This window comes from Haliotis asinina, chromosome 5 (genome assembly GCF_037392515.1).
Source record: "Haliotis asinina isolate JCU_RB_2024 chromosome 5, JCU_Hal_asi_v2, whole genome shotgun sequence".
NCBI classification, from domain to species: Eukaryota; Metazoa; Mollusca; class Gastropoda; order Lepetellida; family Haliotidae; genus Haliotis; species Haliotis asinina.
Window position 1 is genome coordinate 18277783 of NC_090284.1, and position 18306 is coordinate 18296088.

At 42.5% G+C, this 18306-nt stretch overlaps 2 protein-coding genes across 2 annotated transcripts; both read right to left on the reverse strand.

Moving 5' to 3' along the window:
- Window positions 1–857: 857 nt before the first annotated feature.
- On the reverse strand, window positions 858–2148 carry LOC137284427 (uncharacterized). Its single transcript, XM_067816222.1, has 3 exons — window positions 2013–2148; window positions 1677–1805; window positions 858–1450 (listed from the first exon to the last, which is right to left on the reverse strand). Exons 1-3 carry the CDS (start codon window positions 2098–2100, stop codon window positions 858–860), a joined length of 810 nt encoding a protein of 269 aa, XP_067672323.1. The 5' UTR covers window positions 2101–2148.
- Window positions 2149–5603: 3455 nt separating this feature from the next.
- Window positions 5604–14632, reverse strand: LOC137283476 (aquaporin-8-like). Its single transcript, XM_067814996.1, has 6 exons — window positions 14481–14632; window positions 13422–14061; window positions 11885–12011; window positions 8942–9147; window positions 7948–8097; window positions 5604–6421 (listed from the first exon to the last, which is right to left on the reverse strand). Exons 2-6 carry the CDS (start codon window positions 13793–13795, stop codon window positions 6304–6306), a joined length of 975 nt encoding a protein of 324 aa, XP_067671097.1. The 5' UTR covers window positions 13796–14061; window positions 14481–14632; the 3' UTR covers window positions 5604–6303.
- Between the last annotated feature and the right edge of the window lie 3674 nt (window positions 14633–18306).

The window sequence follows — 18306 nt, forward strand, 5'->3', positions numbered from 1 at the left end:
TGTTACGCCCTTTGACAGAACCGTTAGCCAGTAGAACGGGGCACCGTCTTGACGGACGTCTGACAGGTCTACAATACTGTGACGAAGTGTTGCGTCCTTTGACAGAACCGTTAGCCAGTAGAACAGGGCACCGTCTTGACGGACGTCTGACAGGTCTACAATACTGTGACGAAGTGTTACGTCCTTTGACAGAACCGTTAGCCAGTAGAACAGGGCACCGTCTTGACGGACGTCTGACAGGTCTACAATACTGTGACGAAGTGTTACGTCCTTTGACAGAACCGTTAGCCAGTAGAATAGGGCACCGTCTTGACGGACGTCTGACAGGTCTACAATACTGTGACGAAGTGTTGCGCCCTTTGACAGAACCGTTAGCCAGTAGAACAGGGCACCGTTTTGAGTTCCAGCAGGACAACGCTCGTCCCCACACAGCCAATGTGTCAGCAGACTTTTACAAAGAACTTCAGAATGGCAAGACGGTATCTGAATTTCGCTCATATATGGCAAGCAATAGCTATAGTGAGATCAGGTCACTTTCTTCGAGATGTTGCATGGCATTTTCAGGACAAAGCTCGTCCCCACACAGCTCATGTGCCAGCAGACTTTTACAAAGAACTTCAACTTTACAGTGCTGCCTTGATCTCCTGGAAGTCATGAGATTGATCCTATTCAACATTTATGGGATGTTTTTGGTGGAAGGGTTCGTGAAAGGCGTGTTAAACCCCGACATTTGGACGATCTCTTCCAATGTCTACGACAGGATAGGCGTCGTAAACACACTTGTAAACAAATAACAAAGACAGAGCTTTTGAACTGTAACAATTTGTATTGATTACAAAACTTAATAATAAATTATATTAACATTTCTTTCTTCTGAACAGTTTGGTAAGGCGACGAAGGAAAGATCTGGACTTTTTGACATTTTGTTTCTGATTACAATTTTCGATCAAACTGATTTTGTTGAAAGGCATGTGGTTCCCAGAAAACACATTATTTTGAGAGAGTTCATGATGTTTTGTTAACTTATTGTCTTGTTTATCAGACACAATGTGGTCAATGCACGAGGTCTGTGCAGCCCCTGACCTCGGAGCAAGTCCAACACCTTCTCCATCTCCAGAATGTACACACAGTCTTTCAGTTCTCAACATGTCCACCTCCTTCAACAAGCAGTCAGTCTCCTTCCTAAGCGACATTTTCTCATTCAACAGTTGTCTGACGTGTCTCTCAAGATGTCGATTCTCCACTTTCAGACATTTGAAACGGAGTCGAGCATCTTGTAGGTCAGCCCTGATAATGTCCACCTTGGTCAGGGCATCTGTCAGCTGCAACTGGAGGTCAACCTCCTTCACTTCCTGTTTGATCTCTTCACTACAGTCCCATTGGAATGGAGGCTGGGGACGATGAGGTCTTGGTTTTATTGTCACGTGTCTGGGAACCATGTCGTGGAACTCTGAAAACACAATTCGAATCAAGTATGTACTTAGTTTAATGGCAAGTCCTAAGCATATTACGGTGAAGTTGTGGACTATTAACAATAAATAAATAATTGCTTACTTTAAGTTTCATGAACGTGAGCATTGAACGTAATAACAACACGCACACGAGCACACACACACACACACACACACACACACACATACACGAGCACACACACACACACACACACACACACATACCTTTCACTTCTCTGTGTTCGAACCACTGTGCCACCTCGGAATCAAACCCCTCACACTCGGACATGGTCAGACACCTGGCGATTGGTTTGGGTTTTATTGTGACGTGTTTGGGATCCGCGTCAAGAAACTCTGAAATAACGAAAACAGTATTTCGTAAAGAATCTAGTCAACTGAAAGGTAGAAAACAAAATATTTACATGTACATCAACACTTACATCTACGTGAACAATTAAGAAAAGGTAAAAACGTAGTTTGTGCTCAGACCCTTTCAGCCGAAACTGTGGCGATTGTGGTAATGGAAACTAGTATTAGATAATAGGGATAACTCAATCTCACCTGTCGGTTCTATATGTGCAAAACACTCAGCCACCTCGGGATCAAACCCTTCACACTCGGACATGGTCAGACGTCTGGTGACTGGCATAATCTTTAGATACTGTCGATAAATGAAAAGAGTCCTGCAGTGCTGCTGTAGTTGAAGCAGACAATGTCAGACAATGGCGTGACGTCACAATATCAACTAGTTACGTCATAGCGACCGTCGAATCGGCAGGTTTCGCTGTCATCCGTTCGACGGAAATACCTTTCGGAGACGTCGGCGCATTTTTTGTCGAGTGTGTTCTGATTGCTACACATGGGCCGAAACAGACCAAGATCACTTGATGTTCCGTTTTCTTGTTATAACGTTGATGTCCTTTTTATGTATTTCGTTATATAATTCTTTTCTGGAAGATATTAGTGGAATTGCTAGGCATGTAATGCTGCCATCATTTTTGTGGCATTTCAGAACCACAAACATAATATGCTCCACAGGAAAGCAACAAGGCAGTGTGAGTAAACTTATCCTCAGTACTTTTCGTTAAACTCCACTACTGAGTCTAACAAAACCTTATGGGAGGTCGCGTCAGGTATATAACACAGCTTACCAAATCGCGAAAGCAGACATTCGCAAATACCTTTAGAACTTTTTTTTGTCTCGAAAAGGTTCGTACCCGAACGGTTCCGAATGCTATTTAGCTTACGCTCGCTTCTGGGTGATGAACACGGCGTACTTACAACCATGAAATGGTGTTTTTGGCAATGTTCAAGGATGTCATCTTGCTGGAATATTAGCTAATGGTAACCATGTCAACAGAAGCCCCAAAGCGTATATACTGCAGGTCAAATAATTGTGTTATGTGTGAATTTTGTTTGTGGAGGGAATTATGTGAGTAACCTGAATAGTTTGAAAGTCCCTCCGATCTCATTCTCTTCCCATTCTCTTCTACTTGTCATATCTTCCTACGAACCTCTGTTCTAATACGGCCATATTTCGCGGTTCTAGTAAAATTCCCTAGCGGTAAAAAATGGCAGCATATCTATCTCCCTTTCTTCTGTCCAATCAGAACACGTGTCACATCGACTTAGATCGACAAATTCAAGCAATGTGGAGAAACAAAAATGACATGACTGAGTTCTGTCTAGAAGAAACATTTGAGTATCGCGCTCGGGAAGAGGTTCTAGTTTTCACGATGCATCCGGAAATTACCAAGACCTTTCAAACGATCACTTTTGAAACAAGGTCGCTGATTGCACTACTAAATCTGATTGCCTCCAATCACGAGTCTTGAATACTCGCACCATGAAAGGGTCGTATTAGAACAGAGGTTACGTAGGAAGATGTGACAAGTAACCACTGTGGGAAGAGGATGCTCCGAATTTATAATAGTAGCCGTTGTCTGATTGGTTAAATCTCTTTAACCGTCTCGCGTTTGACTGGACGGTCATTGGGTTTTGTTAGACTCAGCGGTGGAGTGTAACGAAATACACTGAGACTAAGTGTACTTAGACTGCGTTACACTGAACTACTGAGTCTAACAAAACCTTGTGAGAGGTTGCGTTCGGTAACCTTTGAGACTGACCAACAAGATCGCGACAGTGGACATTCGCAAATACGTTTTGAACTTTTTATCTCGAGAAGGTTCATACTCGAACTATTCCGAATGCTATTTAGCGTAAACTTGCTTCCGGGTGATGAACACGGCACACGTTACAACCATGACAACGGTGAGTACGCAGTCGCTGAAAATAGTGTTTTGGGCAATATTCAAGGATGTCATCTTGCGGAAATATTACCTTATGGTAACCATGTCAACAGAAACCCCAAAGCGTATATACTGTAGGTCAATTAACTGTGTTATATGCGGATTTTTGTTTGTGGAGAGATCTGTGTCAGTGACCTGAATATTTTGTAAGTCCATCCGATCCCTAAGTAGTAGCCGTTGTCTGATTTGTTAAATCTATTTAACCGTCTTACGCGTGATCGGACGGTCATGGGTCGCTCAAAGGTTACCTGACGCGACCTTCTACTAGGGTTTATTAGACACAGTGGTGCAGTGTAACGAATAACACTGAGACTAAGTTTACTTAGACTGGGCAACAATGAAATATATATTTTGATTAAAATGACTCAAGGAAATAAGTAAGGATTCATTTCAAGGGCTTGAGTAAGTCTGAAGGTGAGATAGGTTTGTGTTAGTTTGTGGCGACATTGGTTCAAGCACTTATACACTGTACCAAAATGGTTAACGTTCGTATTCAACCGGGTATATTCCATGTCATCAAGTCACAAACGTAGAAGAAGTTTCAGCAGATGTTATAATACCCAATACTGTTTCTTATCTCAGTTCGGAAGGAAAATCATCAGGCTTTCATTTTACGTCGTCTTTCTACAGAAGTGAATATTAGCGTAGACCACCCATTATTGTAATGCAGATCAAAGCCGCATACGAGATAGTGCGTATCTGTAAGTAATGACATTTTTGACTGTTGAAACCCTATGAAACTTTTATGGTGCATTAGAGTCTGTCATATGTTTACCCAGAACTGAAAGATGCACTTTTGCAAACGCCCTTGCGCCTAAACGTGAACAAAGTCCAGACTAGTTTTAGTCACAGTTTTTCCCTTGTTTGAATGTGTCAGTTTCCTGTACTGACATATGTGAGGTGACTGACGGGATTGGGTGGTCCGACTCACTGACTTGGTTGACACATGTCGTCGTATGTCAATTGCCTGGTCAAGACTCGTTTATTTACAGGCCGCCGCCATGTAGCAAGAATATTGCTGAGTGTGGCGTGAAACCAACAAACAAATTGTTCTGATGATCATAGTAGCTCTTAAACTGTAGTACAGAAGTGGACAATCTAGGGGAAGTAACCCCGTTATCCTTGGCCGATAATGCTGACATGCTGATGAGAGTTACTTCCCCTGAGCAGAAAAAGATGGTTTCAAAGAGGCACGCTTTATTCGGTTCGTAGCTAATTCGTGAACAGTGATACAGCTCAAGTCTAATACGTAAACGTAGATCTTCTTCTAGAGTTTGCCCGTAGGCATTATTGTCCCATGCAAACAGATCTAGTGGTCAGAACCTGTGCCTTGCTTGTGTGGTATTGCTCAAAACATCTGATTTTACATCAGCCGTCTTATACTGAAGGAGACGAACAAAGGATCACATGTGACTCTTAGAATGGTGTCTAGATGAGTAGACAGTTTTGATGACGTTTCTGCTGTACATTTAAATGGTTGCATTGCAATGGGGGCAAGCATGGGTTGCTGAAGACCTGTTCCACCCCGGACCTTCACCGGGTCTGACACCGAGAGGGCAAAACCTCATTCAGTTGCTGTTGTCCCCAGAAGCAAATGGTGGTGCGTCCTCTGATAAAGGTGTACAACGGTTTTGTCACCATACGTCCAAAGACAGCATTTCCTGCAGATCATCACTAACAATGCATGCATCTGTCCGTTCGTTGCGATATTTAAGGATAGTTTGGGTTGCCCATTAATTGTGTTCCGGAATATTTCAATCCATATTTGTTGAAAGATGTAACAGTTTCTTTCTTACTACCATCGGTCATTCACACACTTTGAATGATACTACAACACAAGACGTAACCAACTGGTATATATTTAGTAACATCATAAACATACATCATTCATACAAATTAAGCTTTATGCCGATTGTCTACATATTGTTTTAATATTTTCATGCCTATGATATTGTTTCAGAGCATTCAACCCACACCAGAAGCAGTGGAATTTGAACTGATTGAGACAAAGCTGCAACACTATTTGACTTATCCCGGAATGAAACGAGGGGTCACAATAGACTGGCCTTTGCTGAAACAACATCATCGTGTTGAAAACATTCAGCAGCATACCGTTACCCCAGGTTCGTATCTATATACGTTCAACATGTCTCGTTATCAGGTGTTTTATCGGTAGATTTTCAGAGTGCTTCCAACTATAGCGTGTTTCGCACCCAAAGACCGCTTTGAAGTCATCAGCTGGCTCTGTTTGTTTATTTTTTAACGCCGTGCTCAGCAATTTTCAAGCTACATCTGTGGTCTGTTAATGTTCGGGTCCAGCGATCATAATGAGCATCGATCTAGGCAACTGGGATAAGATGACAAGTGTCCACCGAGTCTGACTACCCGATCCCTTTAGCCATGTCCTACGACAAACAGGTTACTAAAGATCAATTCAAACCCGGATCTCCATGGGTTTCCTCAGCTGTTTATTACGAGATACCGTTGTGGCATAGTTTAATCGTCTGTCGTTGTGACCCGGACTTTCTACATATTACTCTGTATTAGTTAAGTTGTCCTGATTGACGGAAACTCGTGATCTGGGATAGTTTAGTCGTCTTGAACTGATAACCCTTGGATCCACACAGCACGAGTCGTTTCTCGGGGCTTGCAAATACGAACCTGTCAAAGAGAGAGAAATGAGTTTTATTTTTAAAATATAGTTTGATGTACGGTGACAAGAATTGCCTCCCTTGATCTGTATTGGCGACTGACAGGAGTTGTCTCCCTTTCCTGTACCAGCAGATATCGTTTTTGGCCGCCTGGAAGAGTAGAATCTAGCGGTGTTGGGTCGCTCAATTAAGTGATTTGACCATGAGTGTTGAGTTTCGTCAGTATATAGTGGGTGGGATTTGACGCTGACTTCAGCGGGTTTCCTGTTGTATCACAGCATCTCAGCTTGATGTCGGAGGAAAGCCAGAAATGACGCATGTCCTGGATGTTTAGCCCTCTTTGTGAAACCTACGATCAAGGACATGGTGCTGACAAACCCGGAAAATAATCGAGACGAACCGGGATTCGAACCCAGAATCATATGTTTCTGGTTTGATGGTTTGTTTAACCCCACACTCAGCAATACTCCAACAATATGGCGAAGGTATGTAAAGTGAGTGAGTGTTTACGTAGCTGTCAGCAATCTTCTATCATCTGAGTGATTAAGTTTAGCTTCAAGCCGCCCTCGGCAATTTTCCAGCAATACGGCGGAGGTCTGGATCAGACAATCCAGTGATCAACAACATGAACATCGATCTACGCAATTGGGACATGCTGACATGTGTCACAAAAGTCAGCGAGTCTGACCACCAGATCCCGTTCGTCGCCTCTTACGACAAGCACAGTCGCCTTTAATGGCAAGCATGGGTTGCTGAAGACCTATTCTACCCCGAGACCTTCACGGTTCACAGTGTATCTGACTATTGTTTATAATAACTTATTCAAATATCTTAAAATTCTCTTCAGTTAAATAAAGACCGTGTTCATGGCCCAGTGAGAACACAAAAGAGAACGGACAGTGGGTGAGTCGATTCTCCGACTCGCCATTTCAAAAGAAGCAAAAAAGATCACACTTTTCTGAGCGCGAGTCAACAAGAGGAAAAACGTTTGGCTGATCTCCACATAGAAAGATTTTCTAGACGTTTTTCATTACGTGGCTCAGAGAGATGAGTTTGTTTTTCCGGACGACTGAATCCAGGCGATTACACTGAAAGCACAATGTTCCAGATTAATGGGGTTACCCTGTATATGATCAGAAGGAGCCAGGTTCGATTCCCTGTGTGGGTTCATTTTTCAGACGATGAATTCGTCGAAAACTGACTAACTCATTTGACCTACCATTTACATGTGATTATATATAAAACGTATAGAAATTGGCCAGTTTTCTTTCCTCCCTTGTGTGATTTTATTTGTTTTAACCTAATACCAGGCGGCCTATAAAATAAGATTATACAAAGATGCGATTGCAACTACAAACAACGTGACAGGCGGTAGCCTAGGATACAATACTTCAATAAAGTCACAGATCTAACAAACCAATCAATTAAGAAACTTCACACAAGCTTAATTATATACGAGCCAAGACTGTCCTTGCAATTCCATGTGATTATTTCATAAATGATCACTGGTACTGAAATCGACTGTAAAAGACACACCTATAAAGGAAAACGGCCATGGCAGCTCCGAACACAGGTCCTGCCCAGTAAATGTAATGGAACTTCCAGATGTCAACATTGTAAGCGCTAACAGCGACAGCTGATCCAAAGCTCCTTGCAGGGTTCATGGAACCGCCAGTTGTCGCGACTCTGAAAACAGGTCATGGATTGTGTTTATAAATAATTGATGAAAACACAAAACCAGTCTTCGTTAGATCATCATTCGTCAAGGCCAAATATAGACTTCATCAACATCATCGTTAATGGCGATTGTTTTCTGTGACAAGTCTGCGCATGCTTAATAAGGTCAGTGAGTTAAGTTTTACGCCGCGATATTCAAGCAATATCACAGCAGGGGAAACCAGAAATGGACTTCGCGCAGTGTACCCATGTGGGAAGTCGAACCCGGGTCTTCGGGGAACGCCTTTCACGCTAGGCTAACCCACCGCCAGACACTACAAGAACAACTTTCGGCATATTCCTCCACTCGGAAGAATAATGCATTAAAATACGGGTGCCCAGTATATTTAATAAGCGGGGATTCTGATGACCACATGACCCGTGCCATGCTGTCCGTGTCATGTGGCTGACAGGAAATTATGATTTACGGGATAATTGCTTGATGTATTTTCTCTTATAGCAAGAGAGAATACATTTGCGAAAAAAATGCAAAGGCGCTGATTTGAGACCCGGCACTTAATAGAGGAAATTCGGTATTTCCAAGCGAATGTCAGTAGGCCATGCTGCGTGATCAAGCTGTCAATAGAGATGAATGGGTGAGTCTGGTTTTCGGAGTTTCTTCCGTTCCCCGATATTCTTTCTTCCGCAGATGAACAGACTTAACATAAAGTGGTTCAACCCTTTACACTGTACTTAATTTGGGGCTTTTAGTTATTTTTGTGAGTCATCTGGTGAGTCATCATTTTGTTAATAATTCTAGAATATATCATATTTATTAGGAACGGAAATGTTGCCAAGAAGAAAACAAACTCACCCTGCGAGGGTGCAGACAACGACGGAGAAGCCGATGGCGATAGGTCCTCTGTCAGACTTTGTGTTGGGGTCGATCACAGCGAGGATGTATGTGAGGACGACTGCACTTGTCAACAACGTCTCACAGAGTACGCCCTGCCCGGGCCCCACATGCAGCACGTGCGCTCCGCCATTAATGCCAATATATACATTCTCAGGTAAAATGGCCTGTGAAATGAAAAAGGAAAAAAATATTTATTCAATCATCTTGCTGTGATGCATTTCTTTTCTGTTTGGTTGAAAAACAGGTTAAAATTATTCGGAAACCTATTAAGAGGTTTTCCTGTTGGTGATCCGATGTTTGGAATATTTTCAATGTACCACGCTGATTTGTAAGGCACTGACAGTAGTTTCGCACGTTCCCTGATCGGATTGGATGTCCCGGTAGGTTTCGAAAGTAATATATAATAAAATACAGCAGAGAGTTACCACATTTTTCGAATGAAAAAGAAATGGGCTGATAGAAATTTGCTTGTTTTCATGCGCTAGCTCTAAATGCCTAACTGTGGTATTATTACCGAATCGGACCATATTAAATTGGGGTGTGCGGAGAGACGAATGTTTAGGCCCTGTTTAATGTGAACATAGAGGGCATACATTCTCTTACCTCATGTTTGGTTATGATTGGTTGTGAATGGTTATGGAATATGCATTAGTATGCTCACGAACAGGGCATAAATTTCAAGCAGCCCTTTTACAAAACAATTGAAACATACAGCGTTCCCAGAAATTATTGAGAAAATCTTTGTTTTTTTTCTAATGATGCTAAGGTTGGAAAAAGGGCTTTCACTATGCACAAAGCATACTAAATAAGGGAGACAACTCTTGAAGGCTTAGAAGGCAGAACGTGGCAGAATTTACAGCAAGAGAGAAAAGAAAGCTCGTTCTAGATGATTTTGAAAGGGGTGAGGCTGATGCTAAACTGTTAGCTTGTAGACATGGTATTGCTCTATCTACAGTATACAGAACTTTGAAGAATATCCAAACAGGAACCGGGATAGAGCACAAAGCAGGGGCAGGTCGGCCTAGGAAATTCATTGTTGTGGATCGCCGAAGACTTGGGCAGATTGTGAGTAGGGGCAAATTGAAAAGTGTTGAGAACATCAGAAATGAAATGATTAGCAGAGGAAGTCCTCAGGTATGCAATGAAACAGTTAGGCAGGAATTACAGAGACTTAATTGGGTGAAAAAACGTGGAATTCCCTCGCCGTTGATGAAAGATGCACAAAAGGAAAAACGTTTAAACTGGTGTCGGGCTCATGAAAATCAAGATTGGGGTAACGTTTTCTTTTCGGATGAAAGTTCTGTTTGGCTTTTCCCTAATTGTGTGAAAATTTGGACCAAAGATACTGTCAAACCTATCTACCAGCGACCAAAACATAGCCCGAAGTTTCACAAGTGGGGTGGCATATCGGCTCGCGGAGTGACGCCATTGTGTGTTTTCACGGGAAACTTGACAAAAGAAAGATACGTTGACATTCTAAATGGTCACCTTCTTCCGATAGCACAAACATTGTATGAAGACGATTGGATTTTCCAGCATGATAATGACCCAAAACACACTGCGCGCTACACAAAACAGTGGTTGTCGGGCGAAAATGTTCAAGTTTTAGACTGGCCCAGTTACAGCCCAGACCTAAACCCAATTGAGAATGTGTGGGGAGTCATGAAGGACAGAATAAACCAAAAGGGACTGAGAAATATTGAAGATATGAAGGCCGAAGTGGTCCAATATTGGGATACCCTGTCACACGATTACCTACAAACTCTGATGGGTAGTGTGCCTAGGCGTATTCAGGCATGCATTGCTGAGCGAGGAGGTCTAACAAAGTACTAAAACAAGACTGAGACTGTAAAAGGATGATGTTTCAACATGTTTATGTAAGTTAAACGCCAGAAGTTAATAAACGTAATGAGTTACATGACGCAACATGATTCTCAATAATTTCTGGGAATACTATATCAATGACTTAACTTGCTTTTTAGTACAGGTGTCGCTAAGCTCCTGAGCCGATGTCCATCCAAATGCACTGGGTAAAGGGAAGTAACTCGGTTTGTTTACATCATCTCCAGGCAGTTTGCCTAACTGTCGTTTGGATTACGTCATTACCCGTGATTTTCAGTAACCTATGCTAGTCGTAAGTGGCGGTCGGGTGGTCAGGCACGCGCTGACTTGATTGACAGATGTCATCGTACCCCAATTGCGTAGATCGATGCCGTTATATTGCTGTGGATCAGACAGCTGTGAAGACACAATTATTTACACACCTCCGCCATATGGCTGGACTATTGCTGAGTGCGGCGTAAAAGTAAACTCACTCACTCAGTTGGATAAAGTCGTCAGGCGTGGTGAACGTTGTAAGTTACACGACTATCTTCATCGCAGTGTCCATTTCCAGTTGTTTAAAACTCCATAATCTCGATATTTTTAGCTAGCTATTGGCCGCTTGTCATTTGAGGCAGGTCAAATAATCGATTGAAGGGTGGACTCAGAGCAAATACTTCGTTTCGATATTTACATGTTTCGGACATCCTTACCTGTCAACAGGTGCTGATCTGTGAATAAGTAGATTTTTAGATTTTTGACAGGAAATAGCTGTGCTTACATGATCAAGTCCGCGATTCGTGCTGAATTATTTTAAAGTACAGACAGGTAATATAACTCCAAATTGTTCTGCTTATGTCTTGAAGGAGATCGACTACGTATATACAACAGCTAACGCGCAGACGATCCAGACGGGGCGTATGTGTTTGAATTTTTTCGTATTCTTACCTCTGAAAGTTTATTAAATGACCACCTAAAATCTCTTGAAAACAGGTAAAAATGAACTGTGCCACCTCCCACCCCCACCCCCACCCCACCCCCACCCACCCCATGGAATATTCCCCCCAGTATTATACTCACCCTGCAGAGTGAGGCTCCAATTACACCAGCCACCGTCTGGGTGGCAACATACGCCAGCCCTGCCCCCAAGCCTATCTCACCACACAGCACCACCCCCAGAGTCACAGCAGGGTTGAGGTGGGCGCCGCTGGAACATAGAGGTCGGGAATAACACCAGAGACGTTTCACATATATCCCTCTAGTTCTACACGAGGACGGGTAGCCTAAATGTTAACGCGCTGAAGACACGGGTTCGATTCCCCAAATGGGTACAATGTGTGAAGCACATGTCTGGTGTCCCCCGCTGTTGTATTGCTGGAACATTGCTGACAGCGGCATAAAACCATACTCACTTAGTCTAGTTCAGCACGACAAGTGTTGACTATTCGTAATTTTATGAAACCAAAATCAGCCTTAATTACTCGTCTGACCAGCTTTTTAAAAATCTGTATCACACGTGATGATGCTTGCATATTGATAAAAGATAAATAAAATTTGCTCACTCACTTCAAATTAGTACCTGAAAGCTATGTTTATATGAAATAAGAGATGTGACTTATTCCACCTCATTTCCAACTCTACGTCGATGTCAGTTCTCATACGTACGCTTCGACTGGCTACCACCAAATAGTTTATATCTGGTAAAATTGGGAATGCCCGTTTACTTATTGAAATAACGTCAGACATATTATACAGTTGGCAGTTTATTCAAAGCGATTAGGTTCAGATTTTCAGTTACTCTATTTACATACTAAATGGACAGGCTAATAAAGTCAAGGACGAGTATCACGTGACTGGTGGAATTTTTGCGACTGGCCTATTACGATGCTCTCTCAAACAACGAACATAGTTAAACATACATAATGCATTCTCTGTACCACCCTAGTGACAATCTCTCGCACACAGAGCACAAAACAGATTCTCCATGGCGACAGTTTCCAGAATACTAGTACAATGCATACCTCACTCTATATACTGCGTGTGTGGCAATCTCTCATACACAATGCATATCTCACTCACTATATCGCCTGTGTGACAATCTTTCGTACACAATACATACCATACTATCTATAACACCTTTGACAGTCTCTCATACACAATACGTCCCTTACTCTCTATTCCGCATGTATGATAACCTCGCAAACACAATATATAACTTCCTCTCTATACCGCCTGTGAAATCTCGCATACATAATAATATATAGCTTACTCTCCATTATGTCAGTGACAGTCTCTCATGCACAATACTTAGTCTTTATAACACCAGTGTGACAGTCTCTCTATACCGAGTGTGACAGTCTCTCATGCGCAATACCTACTTTACTCTCAATTACGACTGTGTGAGAAGCAAATCGCTGCCAAACCGCTTGAATATAGCATTACTGAGTGTGGCGTCCAACAGCAAACCAACACACACCTCGATTCATACCTTACTCCATATATTCGCGACACTCTTTCACATCCTGCTCTGCGCATTACAGCACTGAATTCAATTTGTAAAACAAACCCTCTTTAGATCCCACACATCATACAACGTCTGAAACGTTATCAATCAAACCTGATCTTCAACAGTGCAGCGCTGAGGAATGCCAGGCCCAGTCCATGAGCAAGTGCCACAGGTATAGCTCCGACTTCAGGGAGTTTAGTTCCAGGGTCCACGCCTTCAGAGTGTGGGGTAGCCATACACCCGATAAAGACATAAAAACATACCCCAACAAGCTCCCCCGTCAAGGCTCGAAATAATATCTTGTGCTGGTCGGTAAGATTAAAACAACGTCTTTCACCGCCATTGCCCGATTCGCCATCTTTACTCGTAGAGCTGTCGTAGCTTGACCCATAGTCATCAATGCTTTCCTCCTGTAGATCATACTTCTGTTCCATTAAGCGCTGTGTGATGTCCATCTTGACCGAGATCAATAAGCCCCTTGTCATCCAATACTATCTCACATTATTTTCATACAATGGCGCAATGTCCTATTTTAATACGCTTTCAGTTTCAGCAATAACTTATCACACACTCTGTAGACATCACAACACAAATTTGTCAGCAAAAGTTTACTTTTGTAAACATCGCACCAGGCTCGCGGCGATTTAGATGACGTCACAAAATCCTGCTTCTGAGCCCAGCAGGAAGCAGGAACTCCATGTACGTCCCAGTGACATCGTTCATGACTTCTCCGTCTTCAGCCCCGAGTGAGCTAGAAACACACTAAGCTTGATTTAACAATGTATCTATGTCAATACCCCATCCCCGGATCTTGTCACAGAATATCATTTATCAATTCATATTTCGTGTAACTTTATATGATGATTGACATATACGATATACGTCAGCAGAATATCTGAAGTACGACATTGATATACACGATGTTTACATGATCTGTAAATAAAAGCAGATGTTGTCCGCACAATACACTGATAGGTCTGGATATCTTGCTAGTATGTATAATATGCACAAAGTACTTGATTAAGCAACCCGTTATAATTACTTCTGTAGTCATAGGTTTTCAACACGTACATAAAATTTCTCGTGAACATTCAGTATGTTGTTTTGTGTGTCTCACACAATTCGAGGTCAACACCGAGCTTAACCCCCATGTCACCCTCCTGCCCTTACCCACTGCAAGCCTTCTGGTCCTCTGAAGGGGACGTTTGTGCCATTCCTTGTGTACAGCAACTGCCAATTTGGCCAGGATCTGTACAGGTGGATCCCTTTGTTGCACACGACAATCATTGTACATGTTGTCCCGGATATGCTCCAAAGGGTTTAAATTGGGGCTCATTCACGTATGAGATATGTCAGGGGGTGCTTAACGGAGTCCTCTGCATATGTTTCGGGAACCCCTGTGCAGTGCAAAGATTAGTTTAGCAACGTTTTACCCGTCAGCAAAATATATATGCTTGAGCTTTTAATAATTCCTGAAAGTATGTGTGTGGTTTTTTGTTTTTGTTTGTTTTTTATTTGTATCAACGCCACATCACGTCACATATGCATATTTCGTCATCTCATGAAGATTGAGTGGGTGGGTGGGTGAGTGAGTGAGTAAGCTGCCTTCAACACCACATTCATCAGTGACAGACCGTCGTTTGTTTTGTTTATGGTTTAACTCCCCTCTCAGCAATATTACAAATATAATAATAAATAATTATGGCAGCGGTCGGTTAATAATCGAGTGTTCGTCCTTAATTCTGAAAAGCTACAGGCCCTAAGGCCACAGAACCTAAAACAAAATGTGGGTCCTGATCAGAAGGTGTAGGCCCTATATTTTATTTTGGAAATAATGCTTAAGACCGGACGATCCAGTGATCATCCACATGAGCTAAGATCTATACAAGGGATACAATGACATGAGTCACAGAAACCTACGTCATATACGTATCTTGTCGAATAAACAAACATGCATCTTTCACTGTGTGTGTGTGTGTGTGTGTGTGTGTGTGTGTGTGTGTAGACAATAATTAAAATGAAAAAACATTAACAGCTTTAGTGTCTTTTATACAGGTTTATATTGATCCTTATTTATACAAACACAGATTGAGTAATCCTCACTATTAAAGGACTTGTACCACGCTTCGTAAACAAAAGAATTTATTTGTAAGATTTTAAAAATACTTTTTTATATGTGGATGACTTTTTTATATGCCCTCTCATGTCGGGCAGGCATGGAGAACACATCTGTGATATTAGGTTTATTAGACAAAATCCCCAAAGTGGCAATTCTCTGTATTGAGTTGCTTCCCTTTGCCACTCTAGGTTAAGCACGTCTTGGTTCAAATCCTGGTCTTGCCCTTATGAGCTTTGGTCTCCAGGCACCTCACCTATGGTCATGGATTTGACAAACAAGTAAACATAACGTCATATCAAACTCAAACGTTATTTTTTTCTCTTTCCTTCGCCCATTATCTTACCGTGTCATAACTGCACTAAGAGGCGCTAAGTAGTCTCACTCAGTTTTGCCGAGTCACGGTGAACTGTTGTCACGCGGTCATGTCTCGTTCATAACATAATATCAGATTATATACATCGTGTACATTCCATTGTCCACCGCGTGATTACCGCATGCGTATTATCACTTCTGATGTTGTATTATAATATTTAATTATTAAAAACATGTACATAGCATATTGCCGTCAAGACCACGTAAAACAGAGAAATCTGGATTTAAAATAATGTAAACACCCAAAAGTAACGTTTATTTGATATGCAGGTTGAGGTTTCAGTATACAATAATGAGCAGATAGCCAAATAAGTTGTCAAGTTGGCAATGAAGCTCTGTGAAATCCGCATCGTTGGATATTTTTTGTTGACAGTTATATTTTACTGCCGCTTCCGTAACTGTGCTTGATTTGTGCAGATTTTGAGTGAGTTTAGGTTTACGTTCACTCAGCAATGTTGCCGCTATATGGCGGCGGTCCGTTCACAACTCCAGTGATCAACAACATGATCATCGATCTGCGCAATTGGGAACCCGACGACATGTGTCAGCCAAGTCAGCGAGCCTGACCACCCGATCCCGTTAGTCGCCTCTTACGACAAGCATAGTCGCCTTTTATGGCAAGCATGGGTTCCTGGAGGCCTATTCTACCTCGGAACCTTCACGGGTATGCGTCTTACGACCAGCATGTGTCATGTAATGGACAGATGTGTAGGAATAGCACAACAACTAGACTCAGTCATGGAATGTCTCAGTCATTTCAAGTCTCTGGTCAGTCTTCACTTCCTTGGTAACGAGCATGGCCCCCTCTAGCAGCAATACACGCTCAGGCTGGCCGCCCATCGATGTCGTCAGCCCACGAATGACATCATTCAGAATCCTGTTCTGCTCGTTCCTCGGAGCGTCTGCAAGTTCTTGTCGGTTCGCTGGTGGTCGTGGTGGTCGTGGTGGTCGTGGTAGAAGTTCTTCTAACCTGGCGATTAAGGTGATCCCATGAGGTTTTTTCTTTATTTTCCTTTTTTTTTCCATGGCGTGTTGGCCATGGAAGAACTTGCATATTCTTGGCTTTCAAGACGTTCTGGACAATCCGCGCTATGCGGGGCCTAGCGTTGTCGTGCTGCAGAAGTGTTCCCTGTCCTTGCTGGGGAAGAAATGGTATTGCCATGGTGTGAAGAATGTCATCTCCGTATCAGTGACGTACAGTCCACTGTAACCTACGACGGCGATGTTCCTGGGTCCATGCCATTCCGAGCATGTGACGTCGAGCTCTGATACCTGCTGCACCTGCTGATACCTGTTGTTGGCGCCCATCTGCCTCATACCTACGGACTTCTCTCTCTTTTTTGCTGTTAGCCGTGGCATAATTTCGGTGGTTTTTTTGTCAGCTGAGATGTATTGCCACCGATCCGCTGTCTTTTTAATACCAGTTGTCGACAAGCATTTAAGAAAATCTCCAAGATACCCGTTTTGCCATTTTTCGCAATTTCATGTGCTTCTCCTCAGCCATCATGCTGCTTTTGGGCGTGTGATTGGTTAGGGTGTGGGCTCATGATTAGTCAGTGTGTGGGCTCATGATTAGTCAGTGTGTGGGCTCATGATTTCTCAGTGTGTGAGCGCGTTATTAGTCAGTGTATGGGCTCATGATTAGTCAGAGTGTGGGTTCATGATTTGTCAGTGTGTGGGCTCATGATAAGTCAGTGTGTAGGCAAATGATTAGTCAGCGTGTGGGATCATGATAAGTCAGTGTGTGGGCTCAAGATTAGTCAGTGTGTGGGCTCATGATTAGTCAGTGTGTGGGTTCATGATTTGTCAGTGTGTGGGCTCATGATAAGTCAGTGTGTGTGTGGGCTCATGATTAGTCAGTGTGTGGGCGCATGATTAGTCAGTGCAGAGACCATATATCAAAATATGGTCTCTGGTCAGCGTGTGGGCTCATAATTTGTCCGTGTGTGGGCGCATGATTAGTCAGTGTGTGGGCGAAAAGCTTCTGCCTAAAATGTTTGTAATAACATGAACAGCTTTACCAAAAATTCAAAATAAAAAGTGTTCACTTTCTTTTCCCCATAAGCTTATTACGACAGAAACGTATTGCTTATGGTTACAAATAATTACGTGCCTACTTTTATGGACAACTTAAAGATGTCCCTAGATAACATTATATCAGCTTTGTGCCTGTCCTACAGCGTTCATAAAAATATGCAGGCCTCATATGATGTATACAAAAGACTTACGTCGATGTTCGCAAATGGGATGTGATGGCATGCATCAACAAGTAAGTGAGGACCACCAGCCGATCACATTACTTCTCTCTCTCAACATGGGTTGCTGGCGACTATCCCAGATTGTTTCACGAGTCCAACATATCTATGAACCTATGAGAATATTGATCAATGAATATATGCATAGTCAGTTTCACGTTATGGATTGTAGATCATTCCCAATGTAATGCGAGACATTTTTTTTTTCGTGTAAACCCGATGTGTTGCAAAGTTTTATATTTTGATAGTA

What these genes read in the sequence shown, in the direction of transcription:
- LOC137283476 (XM_067814996.1), bottom strand. Translation starts at nt 13,795, where the DNA reads ATGACAAGGGGCTTATTGATCTCGGTCAAGATGGACATCACACAGCGC. An exon ending in GCTGCACTGTTGAAGATCAG is followed by an intron (nt 12,012 to 13,421) that starts GTTTGATTGATA and finishes TCTATGTTCCAG; the next exon opens with CGGCGCCCACCTCAACCCTG. An exon ending in ATGGCCGTTTTCCTTTATAG is followed by an intron (nt 6,422 to 7,947) that starts GTGTGTCTTTTA and finishes TCTCTTTGACAG; the next exon opens with GTTCGTATTTGCAAGCCCCG.
- LOC137284427 (XM_067816222.1), bottom strand. Translation starts at nt 2,100, where the DNA reads ATGCCAGTCACCAGACGTCTGACCATGTCCGAGTGTGAAGGGTTTGAT. An exon ending in TGCACATATAGAACCGACAG is followed by an intron (nt 1,806 to 2,012) that starts GTGAGATTGAGT and finishes TCGTTATTTCAG; the next exon opens with AGTTTCTTGACGCGGATCCC. An exon ending in CGAACACAGAGAAGTGAAAG is followed by an intron (nt 1,451 to 1,676) that starts GTATGTGTGTGT and finishes TTGTGTTTTCAG; the next exon opens with AGTTCCACGACATGGTTCCC.